The sequence below is a fragment of the Erythrolamprus reginae genome, chromosome 1, assembly GCF_031021105.1.
Source record: "Erythrolamprus reginae isolate rEryReg1 chromosome 1, rEryReg1.hap1, whole genome shotgun sequence".
NCBI classification, from domain to species: Eukaryota; Metazoa; Chordata; class Lepidosauria; order Squamata; family Dipsadidae; genus Erythrolamprus; species Erythrolamprus reginae.
The window spans coordinates 268469402-268493228 of NC_091950.1; the positions used below are offsets into that span (position 1 = coordinate 268469402).

Consider the following 23827-nt stretch of genomic DNA (forward strand, 5'->3'; position numbering starts at 1 on the left):
TTTAGGATATTTAAAAGGTTCTGTTGATGTCTTAAGTCACACAGATAAATCAAGAATTAGACCATCTGATGCTAGTCCAGCTGCCTTCAAGCCTAGCCCCATTTGTAATCAGAACACACAAAGCTATTTTTAAAAGAAACGTGAACTTTTTGAATCCTATATTTTTTATAATTATTTACTACCAGTTATCACGTCTAGCAATAACTGTTAGTTACTGGTATAAATCAAAGCAAATAAGCTCTTCCCAAAGACAGTACCCGAGATATTAAAATAGCGATTAAGCTGTAGTATGAAAACTAATTTGGAAATAAGATTCTGTTAATTGCTGGAAAATTCTAGCGTGTCAAGGAGAGAGAGTGATGATGGGAGTTTTTTCCCTCTAGGAATCTATAAATAGTCATCTGGCAGTCTTAAAATCATTGTGGTCCTTTTTTCCCCCTGACAGAACTACCTTTTCCACTTTGCAGGCAAAATTTCTTCAAAGTTTGGGCATGCATAGGAGATTGTGCATGTAGGTGGGGAGTAGAAAGTCTTGTAGACGCAGACTTTTGTTGGGTTCTGTCCATGCCAGTTGGAATTGAATATTATGCTGAGGATTTCCCTTACTATTGTAGTGTCTTCAGCATCCCTTCCACATTCAAAAATCAGTTTTGGAGAATTGAGGGGCTTTCTACAGCAACTTTTTACTATGAGAATTAGCACTACCACACGGGAAACTTTAGGGCAACGGTTTTCAAACTTTGCAATTTCAAAATGTGTGGATTTTGTCTCCCAGAATTCCCTTTCTACTATGCAACCATGGCAATTCTGAATATCTAGCAGACTTTCTGTTAATTCCATATTAAACTGTTAAACTTTCAAGACTTCAAAGCAGGGGTCCCCAAACCTGGCAACTTTGAGACTTGTGGACTTCAACTCCCAGAATTCTCCAGCCAGCATAGCTGACTGGAGAATTCTGGGAGTTGAAGTCCACAAGTCTTAAAATTGCCAAGTTTGAAGACCTCTGCTTCAAAGACTTCAGGTATAAAAAGAGCATTAGATCAAGGTTTTTTCTAAATTCAGTTTAGAAATTTCCCTTGAATAATTTAGGGAACATACCTGTTGAATTGATTAGCAGTTGTTAAAGTAGCTGGGGAAATGAAAAACACCTAGGGATTTTTATCTTCACATATTTGTATCATTGTTTTCCAATGGATAAATCAATGCTCACAACTGCAACGCATTCACAGATGTGTCAGAGGAGGGGATGGTCACTACAATGCTGCGAATAAAATCCATGACGTTTACATGAGCCATTTTTTATTGAGTGTTATGAATATCATTATATATTTTGCAGAACGAGTACTGTATTTCAGCTGTTCATCGTGCACCATTTTACAGCGTATGCCATATCTCATTGCAGGAATGCTAGAAAAGATTATATTAATGCCAAATATATTGAAAGAAAATATGCAAGAAAAAAATACACTGACAATGTGACTAAGCTACAAAACCTTTGTGAAGCAGTCAGAGCAAGAGACATTTTTGGACTCGTTCAAGTGTATGCTGACGGGGTGGATCTAACCGAGAAAATTCCCTTAGCAAATGGTCATGTATGTACAGAAACCTTCTGTTAACGAAGTTTTAAACACAAATATTCTATTTGTAGAAATTAGATCAAAAGGAGCAAAGAAGCGATGGATGGAAACTGATCCAAGGAGAGAAGTAACTTAGAACTAAGGAGAAATTTCCTGACAGTTAGAACAATTAATCAGTGGAACAAATTGCCTCCAGAAGTTGTGGATGCTCCAACACTGGAAGTTTTTAAGAAGAGATTGGATAACCGTTTGTCTGAAGTGGTGTAGGGTTTCCTGCCTGAGCAGGGGGGTGGACTAGATAGAAGACCTCCAAGGTCCCTTTCAACTCTATTAGTCTGCTATTGTGTTAGGTGTTTCAAATTTCACAAATATAACTAACTCACTATCACGCTTCCTGTGTTGCTTTTAAAAAGAATCAAAAGAAAAGTCCTTCCATTTCTTACTAAACATTTAAAAAAACTGAGAACTAGATAGCACTTAGTACAGTAGTATCTCTAGATACGAGTTGCTCTACATGCGAGTATTTCCAGATACGAGCTAGGAGGGGAGAGACATTTCTGTTCTACTCCCGAGCTCAAATTCGGGATACGAGCCGAGCGTCCACTAGGTGGCGCAAGAATCCTTGCTTTTGGTTAGAATCTTTGCTTTTGGTTATCTCGGAGGGGGAAAAAGTTATTTGTTCCAGAATACGAGTTGCCTCGAGATACAAGCTCCCTTATGGAACGAATTATGCTCGTATCTAGGGGTACTACTGTACTAAGACTTGTTTCACAGTGCTTTACAGCCTTCTTTAAGCTGTTTATAAAGTCACCATATTACCTCCAACAATCTGGGTCATAATTGAAATACTTTCTGCAGGAGAGGACTAAACACATATTTAAACTTAATCATAAGTTTAATCTCCCACCCCCACCAAGAGCATGACACGTATAATTTTTAAGATGCAACTTTATGTAGAAGATGTAGACATCTTCTCACCAACCTTTGACACCTTCCAGAGTTCTGAGCCTCCCTTCCCTTCCCATCTGCAGTAACTGTATTTCTGCTAAGTAAGTATCACTGGAAAGCAGCTTAGGGACTGCTAGGGACTGAAGGAACTCAGTTTGGATGTGTGTGAAAAAATGTATATTATGTTGATTGAATATACTGTATATTAATACTGTTAACAATACATCCAGTCTCACATTGATATATGAAAATAATGGCATTTGATATTTATTTCTATTGTTTATTCTTGCACTAAAAGGAGATTTATTGACTAAATAATATTTTGGATTCTGTTACTACAGCTGAGCAACACAATCTAAAGTATTCTTTGTCGTTTCCCATAAAGCTAAATGACTGAGATGGAAATATCCAAAAAAGACTTGCCATGTCTATTATAGCCATGTTTTTGTTTAAGCAATTCAGCTCATCTATATTAATTTCAAAGCTTTTAATATTAGTGTAAAACATTGTAAATAATGTTACATAGTATATCTTTCCCCAGATGCATACATATCATGTATACCTCCGTTCAGTTAGGCATGACTGAATTCATTTTACTGACCTTGGAAGGATGGAAGGCTGAGACAACCTTATACAGTGATCTCTCGATTAGCGCGGGGGTTACGTTCCAAGACCTCCCGCGCTAATCGATTTCCGCGTTATAGTGGTGCGGAAGTAAAAAACACCATCTACGCATGCGCACCATTTTTTTCATGGCCGCACATGCGCAGATGGTGGAGTTTGCGTGTGGGCGGCGGGGAAGACCAAGGGAAGGTTCCTTCAGCCGCCCAACAGCTGATCTGCTCCGCAGCGCGGAAGCAGCGAGGAGCCGAAGATAGGGTAAAGGCAAAGGGGAAACCCCATCTTCGGCTCCTCGCTGCTGCCGCGCTGCGGAGCGGATCAGGTGTTGGGCGGCTGAAGGAACCTTCCCTTGGTCTTCCCGCCGCCCAGGCAAAGGGGAAACCCCCAAGATCGCTTGCCGCTTGCCGCTTGCCTTGCTTCGCCTCCTTCGCTGCAATACGGCAAGCGGCAAGCGATCTTGGGGTTTCCCCTTTGCCTGGGCGGCGCTGGGGCCATGCGGAACCGCTCATCTAGGGGGGCGTGGACCGGCAAGGTGCCCTCCGCTCTCTCTCTTTCTCTCCCTGTTACCGGTGTGGTATAAGAGAGAGAAAGAAAGAGAAAGGAGGGCGACTTGCCAGTCCACGCCCCCCTGGATGAGCGGCCCCGCATGGCCCCAGCGCCGGACTCCGCCGTTGCCTCCGCCCTTGTTCGGCTCTGCAGCTGAGAGGCCACGTCCACCCCCTCCTCGGTGTCCCCGGCACCCAGCGTCCCCACGCCGCCTCCACCTCCCGGTAATGCGCCCGACCTCTGCCTCTCTCTTTCTCTCTCATATACCACGCCGGCAACAGGGAGAGAAAGAGAGAGAGAACTAGCGCAGACTTATTTTTTAATTAATATTTTTTGAAAAACTGCGTTGCAGCGTTTCACGCTAATCGAGACCGTGCTAATCGAGGGATCACTGTACACATGTATAGATGCTAACTATTCTACACCACTTTAGGACAAATCATATCAATCTTTTGGGAGCTAGCTAGGCATGGGTTCCACTTACCTTCGCCACCGGCTCACATCGCAATGTTCTTTTACTTTACATTACCCTGAGTCTACTATAGGAAAATACATTGGACTTATCATGAAGGTCCTTCTTTTATTGTGTAGATCAAGTATCCAGCCCACTCAGGCACTGACAAAATCTGTAAATTGGAAGGAGTTTTAATGTCTCTCTTGTATTCCTGACATTTCAAGCTTTGTTACACTGAGCCATTTTTCCTGGCTTGTAACTCCAGGACTGGAGAGAAGAATCCTTCCACAAGGAGCCATTTCAGGCAGCTTTTGAACCCTAACCTGTAGTATAAGTATGAGGAAAAATGCTGTACTCACTTTAACCCACGCTATCTCTGCTGTAGAAAAAGGACCACCATGTACCATTTAAAAAAAAAGGGGGGGGGGTTGTTTGATTTAGGAAGAGTTATCTTAATATTGAAATATGATTAATTGTATCTTGAGAACATGAATCTGATGTTCCCTGTTTGAAATAAGCCTGCCTTTTTACATTGTGTTTCATCAAAAATAGTTTTGAACATTCTCTTCATCCAGATACCTTCTTAAGAAGCTTTCCCCATTCTTGTTTTAATCATTGGATTTGGATTTTGTATTCTTGTTGTGAACCGCTCTGAGTCCCCGGAGAGGGGCGGCATACAAATCTAATTAATTAATTAATAAATAAATAATAATAATAATAATAATAATAATAATAATAATGAATTTTATTGTTTACATTTGATTTAAAATTTCAGCTTCATTGAATGCAGCTGATCTAGAGTTTTAAGAACCATTGGTGCAGTTTTGTGAACAAGCCTGTAAAGAAAACATTTCAAAAGTTGTTTTGTATGCCAGGAAAATGGATACACAAATGTGTATATCCTGTCGTGGGAGAAATGAAAATGAAAGTGGAGACGAATACCAGCAGATGACATGGCTCCCCAAATCAACACAGACTGTGGAAACGTTACACTGGACCTCAAGCATCTTGCAGTGTGTGTCTCTCCATTCTTCCTCCATACAATGAGTTCTTGGTTTCCCAATGAGATGCAAAGATTTCCACAGTCTGTGTTGATTTGGGAAGCCATATCATCTGCTGGTATTCATCCACTGTGAATTTCTGAGACCTAGGAGTTTATCCTCTAAAATAGACCTAAAGAGAAATAAATACAGGGTGCCTCTTAATTTTGCATTACCGTCTTGATTTTGGCCACTGTATTCAAATCTAGGTTTCAAATAATTTTGAAAGCTAAATTTGACTACAATGTCCAAAATTGTATAGTGCAACAATAAATCATAGAGTCAAACATAGACTAAAATGCTTTTGCTTGACATGTGTTAGAAGAATTTTTTTTTGGTTTTTTGTATTTCAGGAACAAGAGGAAACTGCCCTTCATCTTGCAGTGCGATCGGTAGATCGGACTTCGCTTCACATAGTTGACTTCTTGGTACAGAACAGGTGGGCCATCTGTGACTAAACACTTGTTTGCATATCAGTTTCATTATTCAGCATTGAAGAAAGGCCCCTTTCAGTAAATGTTAAGTTTGATGGAAACAACTGCCTGAATATCTCAAACCAAGCAAGCTTTGGAAAACTTTCTATACTTGTATGTGCCAAGTAATTTTGTTCTCTCTCCTTCTGTGCAGTGGCAATCTTGATAAGCAGACATGTAAAGGCAGCACAGCTCTGCACTACTGCTGTTTGACGGATAACGTGGAGTGCCTGAAACTGCTTCTGAGAGGGAAGGCTTCAATTGAAATAGGTAAAGAGAAAAAGGAGTACTCCTTGTTGTTGGGAACATAAAGGTCTGAGGTAAATTTGTTGCTGTTTGCGTTCTCTTTCTCCCGCTTTCTCTCTGACTCATGTATACACACACACACACACACACACACACATGCACACACAAACACACGCACATTATTGAGCCACGTCTAAAAGATAGAAAATTTGAACTCTTAGTCAATGAGTATAGTTATAGTTTATTAGATTTGTATGCCGCCCCTCTCCGAAGACTCAGGGCAGCTCACAACATAATAGTAATTATTATTATTATTATTTATTAGATTTGTATGCTGCCCCTCTCCGAAGACTCGGGGCGGCTCACAACAACTCAGGGCGGCTCACAACAAATCTAATATTACAAATCTAATAGTAAAAGTTAAATCAGTTTAAAAACATTAATACATATTAAAATCCCTAACTATACAATCATACTCATTCAACCTAATCCATCATACAGTGAGGCCGAAAACATAATAAAAAAGGGGGGAGAAGATGGTAATTATCCCCACCCTTGGCGACAAAGGTGGAGGGAGTTGATTCCAGAGGGCCGGGGCCGCCACAAAGAAGGCTCTTCCCCTGGGTCCCGCCAGCCGACATTGTTTGGTCGATGGGACCTGGGGAAGGCCAACTCTGTGGGACCTAACCGGTCGCTGGGATTTGTGCGGCAGAAGGCGGTCTCGGAGATATTCTGGTCCGATGCCATGTAGGGCTTTACTACAGTATACTACAGTTTTATGTGGCATCATTCCCAATGTCACAGGAATCAGATGGCAATATATTACTCTATAAAGTGAGAAAAAACATATCCTATGTTTTAATGTGGACACTGTGCTAAGCATGAATTAGTCCCATGGGTAAATTAACACTCTCCAACACCTGATATGCCAGTATATGTCTTATATTTTGGTTCCCTTAATTTTCATCCAATATGATCTCTGATCAGAGAGAGATAGGAGATGCACACCAAAATATATGGAGCCACCATATTAAAGAAAGCAAGTTAAAATATGTAGGAACTAATATGTCTGTCTTTTGCTGGACTGTTCCTAATGTTGCTTTCATTATGTAAGCTACTTATATTGTATTTTAGTGATATAAAGTTCAGGGTGTCCAGCAAACCTAAAAAACAGGAAAATCAGGGAAATTATGAAAAAAACCCGGAATACATCAAGGGAAAAAACAAACTATTAAAATGTTTAAAAGTCAGGGGGAAAATCATGTTTTTTTAAAAAAACAGATTGCACTGCCTGGCAGAGTCTAGCAAAAATAAGCGTAACTGTTAGCAAAAACTTCAGAAGAGAAGGATTTAGGGGTAGTGATTTCTGACAGTCTCAAAATGGGTGAGCAGTGTGGTCGGGCGGTAGGAAAAGCAAGTAGGATGCTTGGCTGCATAGCTAGAGGTATAACAAACAGGAAGAGGGAGATTGTGATCCCCTTATATAGAGCGCTGGTGAGACCACATTTGGAGTACTGTGTTCAGTTCTGGAGACCTCACCTACAAAAAGATATTGACAAAATTGAATGGGTCCAAAGACGGGCCACAAGAATGGTGGAAGGTCTTAAGCATAAAACGTATCAGGAAAGACTTAATGAACTCAATCTGTATAGTCTGGAGGACAGAAGGAAAAGGGGGGACATGATCAAAACATTTAAATATGTCAAAGGGTTAAATAAGGTTCAGGAGGGAAGTGTTTTTAATAGGAAAGTGAACACAAGAACAAGGGGACACAATCTGAAGTTAGTTGCGGGAAAGATCAAAAGCAACATGAGAAAATATTATTTTACTGAAAGAGTAGTAGATCCTTGGAACAAACTCCCAGCAGACGTGGTTGGTAAATCCACAGTAACTGAATTTAAACATGCCTGGGATAAACTTATATCCATTGTAAGATAAAATACAGGAAATAGTATAAGGGCAGACTAGATGGACCATGAGGTCTTTTTCTGTCGTCAGTCTTCTATGTTTCTATGTTTCTAAGTACTTGCTTCCTCAGTTACCGATATTTCTCCATGGCTTAACCGTTTGGTATAACGTCATCTACAACTGCGCCTTAACTAGATTGCAAGTTACAGGGAAATGTCAGGGAAATATCAGGGAATTTCAAAATGCTTTCCCCCCTGGACACCCTGAAAGTTGCAAACCAATTTTTTCTTTCATTGATTTATAGCAAATGAAGCTGGAGAAACACCACTTGATATAGCTAAACGCTTGAAGCATGCACACTGTGAAGAGCTGGTAAGATTTTGCTTTATGCATAATGATCTTCCCTTACATTAGTTGGAGTGGCATGTAAATGTATAATCTATTATATCATTGGACAACCCCTTCCATGTACATAGTCACATCTGGAAGGAGTACAATGTTCCCTCGATTTTTGCCGGGGATGCGTTCTGAGACCGCCCGCGAAAGTCGAATTTCCGCGAAGTAGAGATGTGGAAGTAAATACACCATTTTTGGCTATGAACAGTATCCCAAACCTTCCCTTAACACTTTAAACCCCGAAATTACAATTTCCCATTCCCTTAGCAACCATTTAGATTATTACTCACCATGTTTGTTTATTAAAGTTTATTAAAAAAAATATTTATTAAAGGCAGACGAAAGTTTGGCAATGACATATGACATAGGGCGGGAAAAACCATGATATAAGGGGGGGGGGAACCGTTAAGTATTTTTTAATTAATATTTTTTTTAAACCGTGGTATAGACTTTTCGCGAAGTTCGAACCTGCGAAAATCGAGGGAACACTGTACATTTCAATTACAATACAGTAATTCATGTCACATAATTGTATCTAAATAGCATTATTACGGGACCCTCAATTGGATGTTTTTTATTTGCTGTATAAAATAAGTCTTCACATTCAAAACCTTTATAAATTTCTTCAAATATCCTCAACATAATTTTTCACTTAAAAAAGAAAAGAATAAAAAATTACTTGGTTTCAGATCTGTTTAATGGTTTGGAATTTAAGTCATTGACATGGACTGAGTTCCATAAAGCCTCACTTTGGTCCTTTAGCTTACTCAGGCCCTGGCCGGAAGACTTAATTCTCATGTTCACGTAGAATATGAATGGCGGTTACTTAATGAAGACTTGGATGAAAGTGACGATGATGTGGATGAAAAATTGCAGGTATGCATTCAAATACTTTGTGGTTTTATTGAAGCACGCTTAAATAGTTCTAATTTCTCAGGTAACAGGCCACGGGTAGTCCTCGACTTATGACCGCAATTGACCCCCAGGTATTCATTGTTAAGCAGGACCATTGTTAAATGAGTTTTGCCCCCATTTTGCGATCTTCGTTTTCACACTTGTTAAGTGAATTACTGCAGTTGTTAAGTTAGTAACATGGTTATTAAGCGAATCTGGCTTCCCCATTGACTTTACTTGTCAGAAGGTTGTAAAAGTTGATCACGTGATCCTGGAACACAGCAACCATCATAAATACATTCCAGTTTCCAAGCATCTGAATTTTGATCATGTGATCCCGGGGATGCTGTAATGGTTGTAAGTGTTAAAAGCGGTCATAAATTACTTTTTCAGTGCCGTTGTAACTTCAGACCAGCACTAAATTAATGGCTATAAGTTGAGGACTACCTGTATTGTGAATGAGACAGACAAAAAAGGAATAAACAAGGAGCAAGTAATTTTTCATGTCTATTACCCAATTTTGAGAACATGGATGATTGCTGTCCAAAATCATGATATAGTTACAAACTCACAAATTGCTGCTCTGGTTGGTATATCATTCACCAAATTCCCATTTATCAAACTAAGGCGGTGCTTCTTTAATAGTGAGGTTGCGCCCCAATGGGGGGGGGGGTGCAGAGCGATGCCGGGAGGCGCATGACCTCAAGGAACATGCTCTTTTTGCCACAGGGAGTAGAACCTGACACTTTTATTGGTACCTATGTTGCGTTCCTCAGCATTGTGTCCAGGGCAGCCCGTTCTAAAAGAAAACATCTCGCAAGTTCAATCAAACTTCTTGAACTCGTGAGAGATTTTTTTTTTAGAATGGGTTGCCCTGGACACAAGGTTGAGGAACTCAATGGGGGTACTGGTACAAGTGTCAGGTAGGCTGCGCATCTCACAGTGGGGCGCAATTTGGGGGTGGCGGGGCAGGCCGCGAGATGCATCGGCAGAGAGTTGGGGTCACAAAATGTTTACTTCTTCCTGGGAGTGGGTGTAACAGAAAATAATTGAGAAGCACTAGATCTGTGTTAGCAAATACTTCAGAAGAAAAAGCTTTAGGGGTAGTGATTTCTGACAGTCTCAAAATGGGTGAACAGTGCAGTCAGGCGGTAGGGAAAGCAAGTAGGATGCTTGGCTGCATAGCTAGAGGTATAACAAGCAGGAAGAGGGAGATTATGATCCTGCTATATAGAGTGCTGGTGAAACCACATTTGGAATACTGTGTTCAGTTCTGGAGACCTCACCTACAAAAAGATATTGACAAAATTGAACGGGTCCAAAGACAGGCTACAAGAATGGTGGAAGGTCTTAAGCATAAAACGTATCAGGAAAGACTTAATGAACTCAATCTGTATAATCTGGAGGACAGAAGGAAAAGGGGGGACATGATCGAAACATTTAAATATATTAAAGGGTTAAATAAGGTCCAAGAGGGAAGTGTTTTTAATAGGAAAGTGAACACAAGAACAAGGGGACACAATCTGAAGTTAGTTGGGGGAAAGATCAAAAGCAACATGAGAAAATATTATTTTACTGAAAGAGTAGTAGATCCTTGGAACAAACTTCCAGCAGACGTGGTAGATAAATCCACAGTAACTGAATTTAAACATGCCTGGGATAAACATATATCCATCCTAAGATAAAATACAGAAAATAGTATAAGGGCAGACTAGATGGACCATGAGGTCTTTTTCTGCCGTCAGTCTTCTATGTTTCTATGTTTCTAGATTAAGGGCTGTTAAGACACAACTAATAGTATTACTTTGAAGGCATGATTGAACGTTATCAGCTTCATTTGCCTTATGTCACAACAGTTGTGTACTTTATGGACACATGGCTCTCTTTTGGATTCTTCTTTTTTTTACAGCAAGCCAGCCCCAGTCGAAGAGAGGACAGGCCTGTAAGTTTCTACCAGCTAGGATCAAGCCAACTCCAGCCTAATGTTGCCTCTCTGGCAAGAGACGCTGCCAATGTAGCCAAGGACAAACAGAGAAGTTTTATGCCAAGTCTGTTACAAAATGAGACCTATGGAGCCGTTCTCAGCAGCAGTCCACCTCCGGTTCAGCCTGCAGCACCTGTTACCAATGCGCCTCCCTTGCCACCCAGGAATATTGGGAAAGGTATTAACGTTCTCGTATTTGACAAGATGAGGAATAGCAGGAAACTGTTTGGTTCTTTCCCCACCACCCCTTTGAAGTTGTAGGGTTGATTGTCAGTTTGTCCAAATAAATATTAACAATATGCATGGCTTCCTTTTAACTTGGCATTAAACTGCTCTGTATACTCAAAACAGAGAAGAGGGGAAAAGTATGCCGAAATTGAATGCTATATTTAGAATTGGGATCTGATTTTTCAAAAAAGCAAACATACAATAGTAAAGGTTTTATTAACGATTTTTGTTGTATTACGATATATCACGTGGGATTTCTAATTTATACCTTGAACAAATGATTCCATTGTGTTGTTTGAAGATGCAAATGAATGTAAAAGCCAGAACTAAATGCCTTCAGTAATACAAATATTTACATCATTTTGCAATGTAGAAATTTTGGTTTACTGGCTATGAACAGCTCAGTTCTAAAGTAGGATATTTGATTTACCGCTTACATCCTACTGATTTTAGTGACCAAATTGCTATGTATAAATGACTTCTTTTGGAAATGAATGTGACATATGCCGAACAGCTTGAAAATCTATACTGTTCTAAATCTCCCCAAATTTCTATTTCTCTAATTGGACCTTGTCACAAATTCCACAATTCTGACCTTGTACCATAGTAATTAATAGTATAAATTATTTTCTACAATATGTGGCTTGTGCTTAGAGAGAGGCTCCTTGATTTAGTGGCTTTTTTGATAGTGTAATGGCATCAATTGTACAAAGAAACATGGAAAAATGTATGTCGGCTTTGAAAATAATATTCTAGATTTGGTCAAATGCTTAATCGAGATGTAGAAACCGAACAGAGAAGAATAAGAAGGGGGGGGGGGGAGAAGAATTTTCACATAATGGATTACATCTGATTTTCAACATGAATTTACACTGTTTTATAATTTATGAATAAGAGAAATCAGATTTCAACCTTTTGTTTCAGTGTTTTATTCAAGAAATGAGATTGAAAATCAGTTTAAAATCCAAAAGTACAATGTAAAATTTAACAGCTGTAAGTATCTAGAGGTCATTTTGAATTTTTCTCTTGGAGGACTTGGTGTGTTTTCTGTTTTTACACCAAGAATATGCTCTCAGATAGATAGCTTCTTCCTCTTCTTCACAAGAGCTGAGCATATAGAGGTAATTCTCTACTCGCAACCACAATTGAGCCTAAAACTTCCATGTGAGCTTTGCCTCATTGTATGATCTTTCTTGGAAAGTTAGGTGAATCACTGCAATTGTTAGGTTAGTAACACAGTTGTTAAGTGAATCTGGCTTCCTCATCGTCAAAAGTTTGGAAAGAGTGATCACATGACTTCAGGACATTGCAGCTGTCATAAATATAAGTCAAGCATCCGAGTTTGACTTATATTTACACAAGAACAAGGGGACACAATCTGAAGTTAGTTGGGGGAAAGATCAAAAGCAACGTGAGAAAATATTACTTCACTGAAAGAGTAGTAGATCCTTGGAACAAACTTCCAGCAGACGTGGTTGGTAAATCCACAGTAACTGAATTTAAACATGCCTGGGATAAACATATATCCATTGTAAGATAAAATACAGGAAATAGTATAAGGGCAGACTAGATGGATCATGAGGTCTTTTTCTGCCGTCAGTCTTCTATGTTTCTATGTTTTGATAACATGACCATGGAGATGGTGCAATAGTCATAAGTGTTAAAAATGGTCTTAAGTCAGGTTTTTTTCAGTGCTGTTGTAACTTCGAATGGTCACTAAACAAATGGTTGTAAGTTGAGGACTACAGATAAACCAGTTGTTAGGGCGTAGAAGTGTATCTAATCCTAAACTCAGGGAATGTCAGAAGTCTTTAGTGTGTCAGGGCCGTTTGCTGTCTCTTTCCATTGATGGAGTGGAAGTTGTATATGCTCTGTGAGTGTGCTCGTGTGTCACTGCAAGAGATGAGCTTGATAAAAAAAATTCATCCTCTATATCAGTGATGACGAACCTTTTCGAGATCGAGTGCTGAAACCGGAATGTGTGTTTATGTGTGCGCACCAAAGCAGCAGAAACTGAACGACCAGCTGGCCGGTGCACACATGCCTGTTGTTTGGGTGTTTTTCTGGTCGTTTTCAGGCTGTTTTTGGGCCGAAAAATGGTGGGAAAGTGGTCCAGAAATGGCTGGAAAATGCCCTGCTTTTGGGCTGTTTTTCCAGCTGTTTTCCAGCGCTCTGGTGCCTGCAAAGACTAGCTGGTGACGATGCACATGCCCACGGAAAGGTCTCTGAGTGCCACCTCTGGCGTGCATGCCATAGATTCACCATCACGGTTCTATATCAACAGTTCCCAATCTTTCAGGCTCTGCAGACCAGTGACGGGGAGCAGAAGAGGGGGGCATGTTTAACGCAAGCAGGGGCACATGAGAACACCGATTGCGCAAACTGAGCTTTGCCCTTTGCTTGCGCAGCCTGGTTCCCAACAGGCTACATACAGCCTGTAAATTGGGGACCCATATATGTAGGTTGCCTGTGAGCAGCAGCCATAGCCACGTAGATGGTAGATGTGGAAAGTGTTTCCAAGGCTGCAGGCTGTGTATCTCTCTGTTTTGCCATTTTTAACATATTTTCTGCTCTTTCCTCAAGAGACTATGGTGGCTAAAAACATAGATTTTATAACAATCATTCTGGTAAAATGAGGATTTTGTCATTGTTCTGCTTATTGAGAGCTCAGAAAGGTGGGCACAATAAAGCACTTTGAAAATTGAATTACCTTTCAGAGATAACAAGTGTGGGCATTTTGAAGCAAATGGATGGTTGATGTGGGTGTTTTTCCCCTTTTTCTCTTGGTTTTTCTTCAGATACAAAAAAACAAAGTTGGCATGGCAGAACATTCAACTTTTTGAATGGAAAATGCCTACGCAGCAGTTGTGAAGTTGTGCCCACAGGAAGTTATTTCCTATAGAATAGACTTCTTTATTGGCCAAGTGTGATTGGATACACAATGCCATCCAGTTCAGTCAAAGGAAAGGAATCCTAGAGTTTGTGGTATAATGCCTCTGTGTCCATCTCCCTATTAGAGAATATAGTGCCATATCTCTAGGAGCAAACTTTTAATTAATATTTTGTGAGGACAAAAATAATTAAAATGAAATCATTGCATTTAAGGCTGTAGAAGCCCAGCCAAGATCAGCTTGGGTGTTCCTTTCTTTTCCTTTGTGATTTACTAGCAGGTTATGCAGTGGTACTTCTACCTACGAATGCCTCTACTTAGGAACTTTTCTAGATAAGAATCGAGTGTTCAATATTTTTTTTGCCTCTTCTCAAGAACCATTTTCCAATTACAAACCTGAGCTTCCGAATCTGTAACTAGAAAAGGCAGGGAGAAGCCTCCATGGTGCCTCTCTAGGAATCTCCTGGGAGAAAACAGGTCCATAAAAGGCGGGGAGAAACGTCTATGGGGCCTCTCTAGGAATCTCCTGGGAGGAAACAGGGCCGGAAAAGGCAGGGAGAAGCCTCTGTGGGGCCTCTCTAGGAATCTCCTGGGAGGAAACAGGGCCGGAAAAGGCGGGGGGAAGCCTCTGTGGGGCCTCTCTAGGAATCTCCTGGGAGGAAACAGGGCCCCCACCCTCCCTGAGGTTTCCCCAATCGCACACATCATTTGCTTTTTACATTGATTCCTATGGAAAAAAATGGCTTCTTACAAACTTTTCTACTTAAGAACCTGCTCACGGAATGAATGAAGTTCGTAAGTAGAGGTACCGCTGTACTCTCAAACAGGTCCTATCAGCAAACTAGGCTGCTGCTTTTGCTGATCACTAGCTTAACAAACGGTGCAGCTTTCCTTGCTATTGTTCCTGCTTTTGAAAACCAATTGCTGCAGTTCAGGGGTTACCAGCAAAATACTTCTTAGCTATTGTTACATCATCAGGAAAGAAGTGATTCATGAATCCACATGTATAACACCCCTTGCCCCACCTCACCAACTGTGACATGATCAGAAATCCTTAATACAGCTGAGGCAACCGGAAACATAATAGTTGTTGTGACTTGCCAATTCATTCCCTCATCTGTCATCTGCCCCTTTACATATCTGTTTTGTGGCACATCCGGCAACTGACTTGCCACAAAAAAGTGAAACAAAAAATTAATGGGAAAGTGGGGGCAACTATCATTGCTTTGTCTGCCATCATATCATATCAGAAGATTTAAAGTTCCAGCTCATCAAATGGCATAAGAGAAAGCAATTGTATTCCCTGTACATCCTTAATTCAGTTGCCTGGTTTATCCATTTCCTTAAATAGCATGATTTTATATTACCATTTATGGTACTGGCTTGAATCAGCTAAAACTGTTATATGACTCATCAATAATTCTGTGTTTTAAAAGTGTGTTAAAGAAATTGGATGAAGGAATATAATTACATCTTGATGATGTGCCCTGTTGAAAATTACCGCTTGAAAGTAATATGAAAGTTTTGAGAGAGCCGTAGCTGAATTGACTAACTGGCACACATCCAGAAGCTTTGTTCCAATTTTTTTTTTAAAAAAACATTTTTATAAAAAAATGCAGACTTGCATCCCACTCTGTGATGCTGTCAGTAACTTTCCTGTTCTTGCAAATGAACATGATTTCAGAATACAGTTCAACATGAGTGGCAACATCTGTGTTTTAAATGCTCATATTGAAAACATGAATATAGAAAAAGGACATTGCTGGATTAATGTTGGCCTGGCGCGTGGAACCTTCAAATGGGAGGTATTCTGCATTTGTAAAACCAGACCTAGATGTCACATGACTTGTGACAGCTACACCTGTCCAAACAGGGCCTGAGGAATGGCCCCATATTTCTCCAAATCTGAAATATGAGTACTTCTGGATTGCAGCCAGTCCACTGAAGTCGAGCCGCTCACTTCACAGCCAACTATAATTATAATAATAATACAGTGTTCTCCTTTCTTTTTAGTTCAGTCTTCATTTCTTGGCAGTGCTGTTCAGACAACTCCTTCATCGAACACACTGTGGAAGACAAATTCTTTAGGAATGGAAAGCATAAGCAGGCAAAGGTCTTCATCAGATCCACCAACTGTCCATCCCCCTGTTCCACCATTGCGTGTAACATCTACAAGTATGTTTGCTCTTTCCGCTGCTTTCTCGGTTTTTGCTGCATCTAATCATGGTTGGCCTTGACTGTCCATTCCACAACTCATTCTTACTCTTCTTTCTCTCTGGTGAACGTAGGCTTGCTATCGTAGTTTCTTTCGAGTAGGGCTGAGGACATGGTATTTCCGGGTGGCTTTGCAAAGACTGTCCTCACCTTTTAAAAGATTGTATGCGATATTATTCAGTAATCTTGAATGTGCATCGGGACGGTCTGCTATTGATTGCTTCCGAAATTTTACTGGGGCTGTGTGTATATTTTATGGAAAACATTATTAGAGATGCGATGATCCTGGCTGAGATGGGTAGCCTTAGAAATTGAACAAATACATTTTTTAAAAAGATGTTAAAACACCTCTCAGGAAAGTTTAACCAGCTATAAAATTAATATCCTGTAAGTGTTTTAAATTAATCAGCTTTCCGTTTAGCTTTCAGTGTATGATTTTCCAGAGGGACACCAGGAGTGTCTCTTGTAGTGAAAACAGCAAAGAATTTTGAAAAGCTTGTTTAATGAATGCATGCAGTCTGCATATTCTGTCCATACTATCTTAATAGAGTGAATTGCAAGTAGATATACCCATAAGTGAGTCTACTCAAATGAGACACTTCTGTAATGTATCCAACGCCTGAGTCTGTGTTCAGTTAGCCGTTTACAATTCAGTTCCTTCCATGTACATGCAAAAAAAATATTCTTATTTCATTGAATTGGATTTAATTCCAGACAAGTGTATTTAGGATTGTAGCCTGAGTCTTCAGCCTTAATTTTTGGTATAAAGAGAAGATTATTTTATTCTCTCTGTTGTTGTTTAAAAAAATAAAACTTTCTAAAGCATTATGTCATTGGGGGGGATGGGAGGGACTCGTTTCAAGCATTCCGGCATTCATCATCCGAATACTGTTGTCCATGCATTTTTATAGACCTCCTCTCTTCGGCACCTCCATCTGCAAAGGCAGCCTGTGGTTTTGAAGCTTTGAACCAGCAGTCAAAACAACCGACCCTACCGCAGGCCAAACCCGCTCCGCCACCACTTCCTCCACAGCCTCCAAGTCGAATATCTCAGAAAAAGCCTCTTTCTGGGTAATTTGTGAGGATACGCATTCTTAAAGTTCTGGTTTTTTTTTAAAAAAAAAAGATAGGCTCAAACTGTGGCTAAAAGTTAAGCTGCACTATTGATTTGCACTTTCTACTGAGTGGCTGCTCTTGAAGGTTTTGTTCTGGGGATTTAATTCCTTCTTAAGGGATGAACAAGACAAAGCAGAAAAGAGACATTGGCAGGATAGGATTCAAAGTATGGAGGGTGGAGGTGGGTAAGCTTTAATAAGAAAATTGTGGAAGAACAATCTGGATATCACCCCTTATTGTAATGAAAAAGAAGATCAAGCTTGAACTGAAGTCATGCTTAATACCTGTGGTATAATATTTAATTTTATGTAAATTCCTGTTATCTCGGTCTTGTGAAGGTACACTGGAGACAATCAGAAATATTGCTAGAAATACTGTAAAAGGATGATTATTCTCTTGCTACCTCTGGTTTCTGTTACTTGCTCAGTTAAACAGAGAAGTGTAGCTTGGAAAACCAAATTGCATCTCTCCGTGTAACATGCTTTCTCCAAAACTTCCATTTCATAGTTTGCTGGGATAATTAAGTTGAAGGAAGGAGTGAAAAGGCAGTACAGTGTTCCCTCGATTTTTGCGGGTTCGAACTTCGCAAATAGCCTATACCATGGTTTCTCAAAAAATATTAATTAAAAAATACTTCACGGTTTTTTTCCTATACCACGGTTTTTCCCGCCCGATGACGTCATACGCCATAACCAAACTAATAATTTTTGCAAATAAATAATAAAAGAAATAATTGTTATTAAATAATTATGTTTATAAATATCAGGATCACTAAATGTCTTATTCAATTGTGAGTACCAGTAATAATGGTGAGTAAAGTGTTAAGGGAAGGCTTGTGATACTGTCCATAGCCAAAAATGGTGTATTTACTTCCGCATCTCTACTTCGCGGAAATTTGACTTTCGCAGGCAGTCTCGGACCGCATCCCCCGTGGAAATCGACGGAACACTGTAGCCTGTAAGCTTTGCAGAAGCCTTCTTTAGCCTCAGGCTTCTCCTGGCGTGGCAACTGGCAATTCTACTGGTAGAATGACCATTTGTGAACATTCTGGGGGTTATTGTTATAATTTTTCAGATATTTATTTTGAGGAGATATTTAAGACGTGGTTGAATATTGGTCAGCATGTTTAAAAGTGCAGTACAGAATAGCATGCTGAATGTTATTTTAGAAACTAAATGGGATTATGACAACGGGCAAAATGTGAAGCAATGATAGAGAATAACCTTTGCTTCCCTTCTAAACAGGACTGACAAGTCATCCAACTTAACTAACAGGAGTAAGGGCCCTGGATCTCTGCAGTCTTGTGGTAATTACTATTTTTTTAAATTGTCTTGTTAATTTCCACTTCTTTAGAACTAACCAACAAAAGGTACATGAGCTGACTTCACAATGTGGGTTTTGTGATGTGCTTTGTGCACAAAAAGGTTCACTATAACAATTAAACAACATTTTTTCCATCAACCCAACTACATTTTTGGAGGTAGTGACTAATCTCCCTGGCATTTTTTCTGGGTTGTTGTGAAAAATGAATCGCAGGGAAAATGAATGTAATGGTTTTGCTAACAAGGGATTTGAGCTTAGGTGCCATTCCCTATCTATATTTTTAAATGCTGAATTGCATCCTTGGTTCTAGTGATATGTTAGAGGCGTTTGATGTGACACATGATGATTATTTTTATAGAGGTGCAAAAACTGGCTTGGTAATAAGAGTAATGACATGAGAAATTATCTAAGAATAGAGTGATGTCTGTTATTTTAAACTTGGCTTTAATATTTTGTTTGTTTAATAATAGTTGATTCTTCCTCTGCATCTGACACCGCTGGATCTCAAATTGCCCCTTCTTCCAATATATCAGTGCCAATCCAACCTCCAGCACCAATGCCAAGAAAGTCACAAATAGTAAGTAGCAGAGTATGTCATTCTTGCAGTTGGCAACTTTTCTTGCTGAAACTTAAAGATATTGTACAGAATCTTAATTTCTTCAGAATCCATTAGCCAGCATTGTTGTCTGTTAAATTCAGATACACTCAGTTTGACCAAGAAACAAACAAGAAGGTATCACTCACTTTGGAAAAAACCTTTGCTTGATATCACACGAACGACTGAGACTATTCCAAGAAAAATGTTTGTATGTTGAACTATAGCTAACAACAATGTACCCTCTAATTTTTTTTCGGTGTGGGTGGAAAAGTATAGTGTCTGAACGACAGTCCCTTTGGGACTGGGCGGCATAGAAGAATGAATAAATAAATAAATAAATAAGAAAAAAATCCCTTTTTTATTAAAAGAAATTAATAATTTAAAAAAACCAAAATCCATTACTATTAAAACTAAATCAACCAGCAAAACCAAAAACATAACTATTCATAAAAATAGGTGAGTGCTGGGGTTTTTTTCTGTTATTATTTAAGTGCTTTTACCATATGCTTTAAATCAAGAGTCACTTCTCTCTCTGTTTTTCTCTTTCCTGTCATTCTCTGCCTCAATTATTTTCTCATTTCTCTTTTCTCCCCTTTTTTCTATCATTTCGCTCTATCTCTTCCTTCCACTCTTCTCTCTCTCTCTTCCTTCCTCTCATCTCTCTCTTGCTTTCTCTCTCTCTTTCCCTCTCTCCCCCCTCTTTCTCTCTCTTTTTCTCACTTTCCCTCTCGTTTTCTTTCTCTCTCACTCACTCTTTCTCTCTTGTTTTCTTTCTCACACTCTTTCTCTCTCTTGTTCTCTCTCTCTTGCTATCTCTTTCTCTCCCCCCTTTCTCTCTCTCTTTCTCACTTTCTATCTTGCTGTCTGTTGCTCTCACTGTCTCTCGTTCTCTCTCCGTTCTTCTCAGCGGAGGCCGGCGAAGGTGATATTCAATGTCGGGGGGGCGCGGGCGTTTGCACGCGCTCCAAATCCCCCTGCTAGCCCCCCGGAACATTCAAAATAAGAAAAGCCTTCGCCGGTGAAGGCTTTTCTTATTTTGAATATTCCAAGCGGGCTAGCAGGGAGATAGGGAGCGCGCGCAACCGCTCGCGCACCCCCGACATTGAATATCACCTTCACCGGCCTCCGCTGAGAGAATGCCTGCTCCGCCTCTCCTGCAATCCCCTTGCCGAGAGCCGGGGACGAAAGTGCTCTCGGCAAAGGTGAGACGGGCAGGGTGTGTGTTCTGGGTGCGGGAGAAGCCGCGCCGAAAGGCAGGAGGCGGCGGAGGAGCAGAGGGGGTGGGCGGGGGGCAGCGCCGAAAGGCCGAGGGGCCGGAGGAACTGTGGGGAGGCAGGGGCGGCCGCGGCTCCCTTCCCTTCTGCTGCCGGCGCCTCCCCGCGCCCCCCCACGGCTGGCATGGGGATGGGGAGCGCGCGGCCGTGAAAAAGGCCACGTGGGGCTGTATTTTGGGGGGCGCGTGCGCAGCTTTCAGGGAATGGTGGCTAACAAGCTGCGAAACTCTATTCCAAATAGTATTATTATTATTTTTATTATTATTATTGATTGGATTTGTATACTGCCCCTCTCCGTAGACTCGGGGCGGATAACAACAGTGGTAAAAACAACATGCAACAATCCAATACTAAAACAGCTAAAACCCTTATTATAAAAACCAATCATACATACAAACATACCATGCATAAATTGTAGAGGCCTAGGGGGAAAGAATATCTCAGTTCCTCCATGCCTGACGGCAGAGGTGGGTTTTAAGGAGCTTACGAAAGGCAAGGAGGGTGGGGGCTATTCTAATCTCTGGGGGGAGTTGGTTCCAGAGGGCCGGGGCCGCCACAGAGAAGGCTCTTCCCCTGTGTCCCGCCAAACAACATTGGTAATTTGTACAAGTCCCTTATCAGTTCTGTGATACTTACCTTGCAGCTGTGAGGCAATTCACAGTCCTTCTTCTTTCACAAAGTGACACACACTTTGCTCTGGGTTAGTTTCAAAGCGGGGGAAAATCGGCACACAAAAGGTCAAAGTCAGCAAAGCAGGCGTGAAACACAATGATCAGATAATCCTCCACAATGGCCAAACCCACAGGCTGCTATTTATAGCAGTCTCACTAATTACCACAGCCCCACCCAACCACAGGTGGCCTCATTTTCTTTGATAATAATCTCTGAGTTGTTGTTGCCTATGCATCCCTCTCCGCATGCGTGGCTGTATCATTATCTCTTGTTCTGAATCCAAGGAGGAGCTAGAGAATTGATCTCCTTCTGAGCTGTCTGCCACACTCTCCTCTTCCCTGTCACTCATGTCTTTTTGGTCAGAGGAGCCTTCATCATCAGATTCCACTGGGGGCAAAACAGGCCTGCAGCATGTGGATGTCTCCCCCACATCCACAGTCCTTGGGGCAGGAGCTGGGCCAGAGCTAACCACAACAGTATAGGAGTGAAGTGGCCCTGTACTTGCTTTCGCGCCACATTTGTGCATAAAGCAGCCTTTGTTTCCTGCCACTTCAGGCTGGAACTTACACCCTCTATGCTCGGCCGAAGAGCTGTGCGGGGGGATGGACATGGCAAGATAATGGCCAGATCCTTAGGGCAGGAGATAAGCCGTGTCCGAAGACCTTCCTTAAGCGAGCAGCCACCCTCTGTGTGCACATTTGCTGCACTTTGGCACCTGCTTGAGGGGAAGGGGTGTCTCCCGGCGCGTATGCATTGTCACAGCCGTGAGATCAAAATTTGGACGCTTGGCAACTGACATTTATTTATGATGGTTTTAGTGTCCTGGAGTCATGTGATCACCTTCTGACAAGCAAAGCCAATAGGAAAGTTAGATCCATGTAACAAATATGTTACTTACTTAACAACTGCCATGATTCACTTTAACTGTGGCAGGAAAGATCATAAAATAAGGCAAAACTCATTTAATAATGTCTTGCTTAGTGACAGACATTTTAGTTGTAAATCGAGGGTTACCTGTTATCATTTCAATTAACTGATGCCCATTCAGAAAAGCAAACAAAATAAGTTAACTCGCTGAAATTAATTCAGTGAAATGTCCACTATTTGAATAGCTTATTGGAAGAAAACCCTTTTACATGTTTCAGAAGGAACTATATTATCTTCCCCTACAATGAGAGATGTCTTGCTTCTCAGAAATAGAAGTGGTGGCTGTTGACTTTTGCAACTTATCATGATAATCAGAACTGCAGAAAATACAATTGCTGCCAACCTGCCTTCCATTGAGGACTTGTATACTGCACGAGTCAAAAAGAGGGCGGGGAAAATATTTACTGACCCCTCACATCCTGGACACAAATTGTTTCAACTCCTACCCTCAAAACGTCGCTACAGAGCACTGCACACAAAGACAACTAGACACAAGAACAGTTTTTTTCCGAATGCCATCACTCTACTAAACAAATAATTCCCTCAACACTGTCAGACTTTCTACTAAATCTGCACTTCTATTCTACTAGTTTTTCTCATCATTCCTATCACCCATTTCCTCCCACGTTGACTGTATGACTGTAACTTGTTGCGTATATCCTAAGATTTTTATTAATATTGCTTCTTCATTGCTTATTTGATCCCTATGACAATCATTGTGTCGTACCACATGATTCTTGACAAATGTATATTTTATTTTATGTACGCTGAGAGCATATGCACCAAGACAAATTCCTTGTGTGTCCAATCACACTTGGCCAATAAAAATTCTATTCTATTCTATTATGATGGAATGCTATCAGAGATCCGACATGTGACCTATGCTAGTGAGAAAGGTTGTACTAGAAGGCAAATGTACTGAAGAATATGAGCAGGGAAAAATAATGCATTAAATGTCATGCTTGAGTGATAGTCCCAGGTTTATTCAGTTACCCAAATAAACCTTAAAAAATTGACCGGAAACTCTGAAGAACTGTTGCTACCCAAAATAGAAAACATTCAACTTACACGATGAGTAACCTGTTTTGGTTTAAGGCTTCTTCCTGTGGTCTCCTACTTCTGTCTGTTTGAGAAGAGACACTGTTTGTAGCCGGGTTACTTTTATCTCTCTCTGTTCATTACAGTCAAAAACAAAGCCCAAGAGAGTAAAAGCAATCTATAACTGTGTAGCAGATAATCTCGACGAGCTAACGTTTTCAGAAGGTGATGTCATCATAGTTGATGGGGAGGAAGACCAGGAGTGGTGGGTAAGTAGTTTTGTTTTCAACCAAGGTTTTAAGTGACTTAAACATTCTGGTTTGCTGTCTGCAGTTATAAAAATAAAGCAACGATCAACAGAATTGATTTCCTGGATGAAGCAATCTGTTTCAGAAGTATCTACTAAATGAAATTCTTTCTCCTTTGAACTGGAGACTTTCTTTATTCCTTCCTTTTGTAC

At 40.6% G+C, this 23827-nt stretch overlaps 1 protein-coding gene across 3 annotated transcripts in view; it reads left to right on the forward strand.

Moving 5' to 3' along the window:
* Positions 1-23827, forward strand: part of ASAP2 (ArfGAP with SH3 domain, ankyrin repeat and PH domain 2) — a 131499-nt gene that overhangs the window by 102417 nt on the left and 5255 nt on the right. For 2 of the 3 annotated variants that reach the window (XM_070732959.1, XM_070732960.1), the window contains exons 17-27: positions 1403-1592; positions 5540-5625; positions 5814-5929; positions 8118-8185; positions 8972-9085; positions 11013-11265; positions 16219-16380; positions 17331-17490; positions 18780-18841; positions 19329-19435; positions 23514-23636. In XM_070732959.1, coding sequence (XP_070589060.1) covers positions 1403-1592; positions 5540-5625; positions 5814-5929; positions 8118-8185; positions 8972-9085; positions 11013-11265; positions 16219-16380; positions 17331-17490; positions 18780-18841; positions 19329-19435; positions 23514-23636 — 1441 coding nt within the window. The remainder of the gene's footprint in view (positions 1-1402; positions 1593-5539; positions 5626-5813; positions 5930-8117; positions 8186-8971; positions 9086-11012; positions 11266-16218; positions 16381-17330; positions 17491-18779; positions 18842-19328; positions 19436-23513; positions 23637-23827) is intronic. The other variant, XM_070732961.1, reaches the window with a different exon arrangement.